Source organism: Haliaeetus leucocephalus, unplaced genomic scaffold (genome assembly GCF_000737465.1).
Source record: "Haliaeetus leucocephalus isolate CR32 unplaced genomic scaffold, Haliaeetus_leucocephalus-4.0 Scaffold339, whole genome shotgun sequence".
NCBI classification, from domain to species: domain Eukaryota; kingdom Metazoa; phylum Chordata; class Aves; order Accipitriformes; family Accipitridae; genus Haliaeetus; species Haliaeetus leucocephalus.
This window is the reverse complement of record NW_010972775.1, coordinates 14,959,355-14,963,065: the sequence shown is the minus strand read 5'-3', so window position 1 is coordinate 14,963,065 and position 3,711 is coordinate 14,959,355. Positions and strand designations below refer to the sequence as shown.

Here is a 3,711-nt window from a genome sequence, read left to right as displayed (position 1 = left end):
CCCGGCCCGGCCCCGCCCGGCCCCTCGGCTCCTGCTCCGAGGTTAGGCCGCTGTGTGGGGTGACGGCGGTGGAGGTGGGTCCGCCGTGAGCCCGGCTTTGGCCTGAGGTGCCCCGGCCCCGAGGGGGAAGTTCAGAAAGCACCCGGGGGCTTGGAAGGGAAGTAAGTTTATAACGTCCAGTGAAACCACCCGCTTTCCAAATTAATTGTTGGGATACTATCTAGGCCGAATAAGTCTTTTAATGAAGAACAAGCTAATATTTTTTAATGCTGTGTCGTAATTCTTGTACAAACTCGTGCCAAAGCTTTTGCCCTCCCGTTTTCTGTGGGTAACCTACGGCCGCCTGCGTGGCTGGTGTTCCCAGAGCAGGACAAAACCCCTGAGTAACAGAGGCGGTGCAACGAGTAGAAATTAGCTACGTAGAACAGGGTTGCTCTGGCTATCGATACTGAAAGGAGCCCCCCCTTCCCTCCTAGAGATCATTAATAATCTTTTTCTTTTCCCCCATTACCGCATGAAAGTAGATATTGCACGATTCTTCGTTCTTCTGCATCTACTGTGATTCCTGCATCTGTGGTGTGTTTTGCATCTGGACTGGCAGAAGCATGGCTGTGTATATCCAGAAGGATCCCCGGGACATTCCTCCACCATCTGAAAAGGACTGGCTAAAGGAAGACGAGGAAGATTTCTTCCTGCAGGATCCTGATCAAAAGCGTGATGCGTTGCCTCAGCCCTTCAGGATGGTCAACAAACTGGTGATGCTGGTTTTTGAGAATGCTATGGAAATCATTGAAAGAAGGGAGATGTTCCGAGAAGTGCAAAAACTAAACGTCCAGCCTACAAAATGCTTTCCTACAGCTGAATTCCAGGTACAGAGCCCCTCACAGAAGAGATAGCGTTAATCACCATAGCAGTTTTCCCAGAGAATATCCATTCAGTTGATTTTACATTCTTCTGTTCATCACCTTCCTCAGAATCCACCACCATCTCACTGATTCACTTCAAAAGGCTGCAGCTTCTAAGCTTGTCTGACAGGTTCTGCTTCCCACCCATCTATCACACCTCTCTGAAAAGAGAGAAGCAGATATTAAACAGCACTAAATTCACCTTCTGCTTCTCAGGCTGGCTCCACCCATGTTTGCCAAGGAACAGTAATTAGTCAGTAGCATATAAATGGGCAAACTCAGCTCTGTGTTATGGTGAATACCCTAATGGGAGTGTCGTGAGCAGAAGGGCAGCGCTGCCTTCCCCATCGTTCTGTGAAGGATACGCTGGCGTCTGCTGGTGTTCTGTGACTGACCAGAGGAACTCAGCATCCCGTCGCAGCTCTGCGTTTGTGGTGGGAGGGCTGAGTACTACTGAGTTCTTGGCCTTTAAAGCCCCTTTTGCTTATTGGAAGGGAAAAGGTGGGAGCAAACTTTCTCATTCCCAGCACAGGAACAATCTCTGTGACAGAGATGAGAGCCCCTCCCCTGCTTTTCTGATGAAAGCTCAGGCAAAAATTTTTCCCTTGTAGAATAAATCAGCATTTTCTGTTGGTGAAAGGGTAGGATTGTATCGCTGGTATGGCTGATGTACCCTCCACCGGGGAAGTAGTTTGGTACACTCATCTTTTCCCTTTTTTGGTAGGTAACTGGAAGAGCCAATTGCCTTGCAGTGTCTGGAAAATACATCTTTGTTGGTCTGTCCGTGGGTCTGGCTGCCTTCAGGGTGTCTGACTGTAAGGAGGTCTGTGCTTGGGATGCAGTCAAGACCGAGATTTGTGCCATCCATGCTTCGGATTTGGGGAATGAGAGCCACGTCCTGCTTGCTGTGGATGAAATGGGTTAGTGTGACGTGGATTTCCTTGACCTAGCTGGGGATGGCTGTGCTCTGGGGCTGAAGAGTTGGTAGCTGCATTATGGAAGAGTGCTAAGTCAGGAGGAACGTTAGAATGGCTGACAGGTTTCCTAGAAAGCCCTGCAAAGAGGGCATTAGATAACAGGTTGTAGGGTGACAGAGTGGCCCATAGGGCCTTGTGATTAGTAGAAGGTGGGGGTTTGGTGTCCTCTCCGGAGCAGCAGAGGCAGGTGCAGAGCTGAGAGTGAAGCGCAGTAAATTTTAGGAACACCTTGGACCAGAGAGAAAGAACCATTGCTAGGTATGAACTCCTGCCTGTGCTTTGTTTCAGCACCTGTAATTGCACAGCCCTGTGGTAAATAGGTTGGTTCGTTGATTCATCTGAAACCTATCAATTCTGGTGGAGATACTTTTCAAACTGGCTTATCCATCTCCATGTACAATCGAGTGTTTGCTTGTGCTGGCATAAGGAAGCCAGCAAAAGTTCAGTGCTGGAAGTGGTGGGATATTCTTCCTTGAGCCCAGGAGAAAATGTAGTCCTGTTCACTCTCCTGCGTGTTTTAACAGCCATCTCCCAAGAGCATGGCTACTATCTGTTCACTTCTCTCCTCCTGCTACTGTTACTTTTCTATTTCTATTCCAGGGCTTGTCTGGCTCTTCTGCTTTCACAAGGGAGGCTTCCTACTCGTTAAAATCCTAAATGAAATGGTAAGTACTGAGTTAATTCCATAGGCACTGGGCAAAGGCTGGTAAGTAATCACTCATGAGGAGTACTAACTGCCCTCAGGAATTTCTGTCATGGGCAGCAGCACTCCAAGAGTGCTGCCCCGTATTTATTCCTATTCTTCCAACAATCTGTCTGGCCTTCACCCTGTTGAGAACTGTGTAAGGCCGTGGAGCTCTCTGAATCGGTGATCTTGCTTTGATGCCAGCCCGTTTTTCTTTGGCAGGAGGATATCAGCAAACGAAGTACTTGTGAGGAGGTGGTGCTGTCCCCAGGAGGTGATTATGCAGGAGTCCTGCTGCAAGGCAAGTGGAGGAACATGGTGTGTTGCGTGACGGCTGTTGTGTTCTAGCAGAGGGGCCAGCAGCAATGCTTTTAAAATGCTCAAAGTGTTCTGGGTTCCAGGGATCCTGTTCCTAACCCTCCCAGTCCTTCCTCCAGCTTAGAGAGCTGCTCCTGGCACTCTCTGTCCTCTCCAAAAGGCCTGGTATGGATCAGGACTGATCCCAAACTGAGCTGTCTGGAACTGGTCAGTGCAGTTCCCAGCTCCCAGAAGGCTCAGTGAAAGCAGGTTTCCCACTCGTCTCCAGAAGTACCAAACCCTTTTCTGCAAAGGAAAATCACTACATAAGAACTGGGTATTGTAATTTCTGTTATGATGAGGTAGGAAGAGTAGAAAAAGATCAGTAAGAAGTAGGACAAAATCAGCTTCATGGTGGACATTGGGGTAAAAAAAGTCCAAGCTGGGTCATACAACGGCAGAAGGACCTGAGACCAAGCTAGAACACTTTTCTCTACACCTTTACCTCAGGATCCTCAAAGTAGAGTTGCCCATTACAATTTCTTCATAGGAAAGCCTTCTTAGCTTCTTGCCTTCCTCTTCATTTCTCTGTTGCAGTTGAAAGGTACAGTCCTACAGGTGGTTCAGCTGGCATAGCTGGAGAACTAAACTACAACAAGAGGGAAAGAATCAGCAGGTGAAGAGAGGAGTGGGCAGGAACCACTGGTTCCTTTCTTCCTCTGGTTCGCTATGGCTCACTGTTACACTGGAGATACGTACACTTGAAGAATTTTCTCTGCAGACATAAGCCAGACAGCACAGAGGCAGTCTTTAAAAACACTACAACAAACTCCTTGCTACAACATTC

The 3,711-nt window shown here is 48.3% G+C and overlaps 1 protein-coding gene across 1 annotated transcript in view; it reads right to left on the bottom strand.

Annotated features, from left to right (window-relative positions):
* Positions 1–651, bottom strand: part of PEX11A (peroxisomal biogenesis factor 11 alpha) — a 3,671-nt gene extending 3,020 nt beyond the window's left edge. Inside the window, exon 1 of the mRNA XM_010571958.1 lies at positions 512–651. Coding sequence (XP_010570260.1) covers positions 512–651 — 140 coding nt within the window. The remainder of the gene's footprint in view (positions 1–511) is intronic.
* Positions 652–3,711: the final 3,060 nt, after the last annotated feature.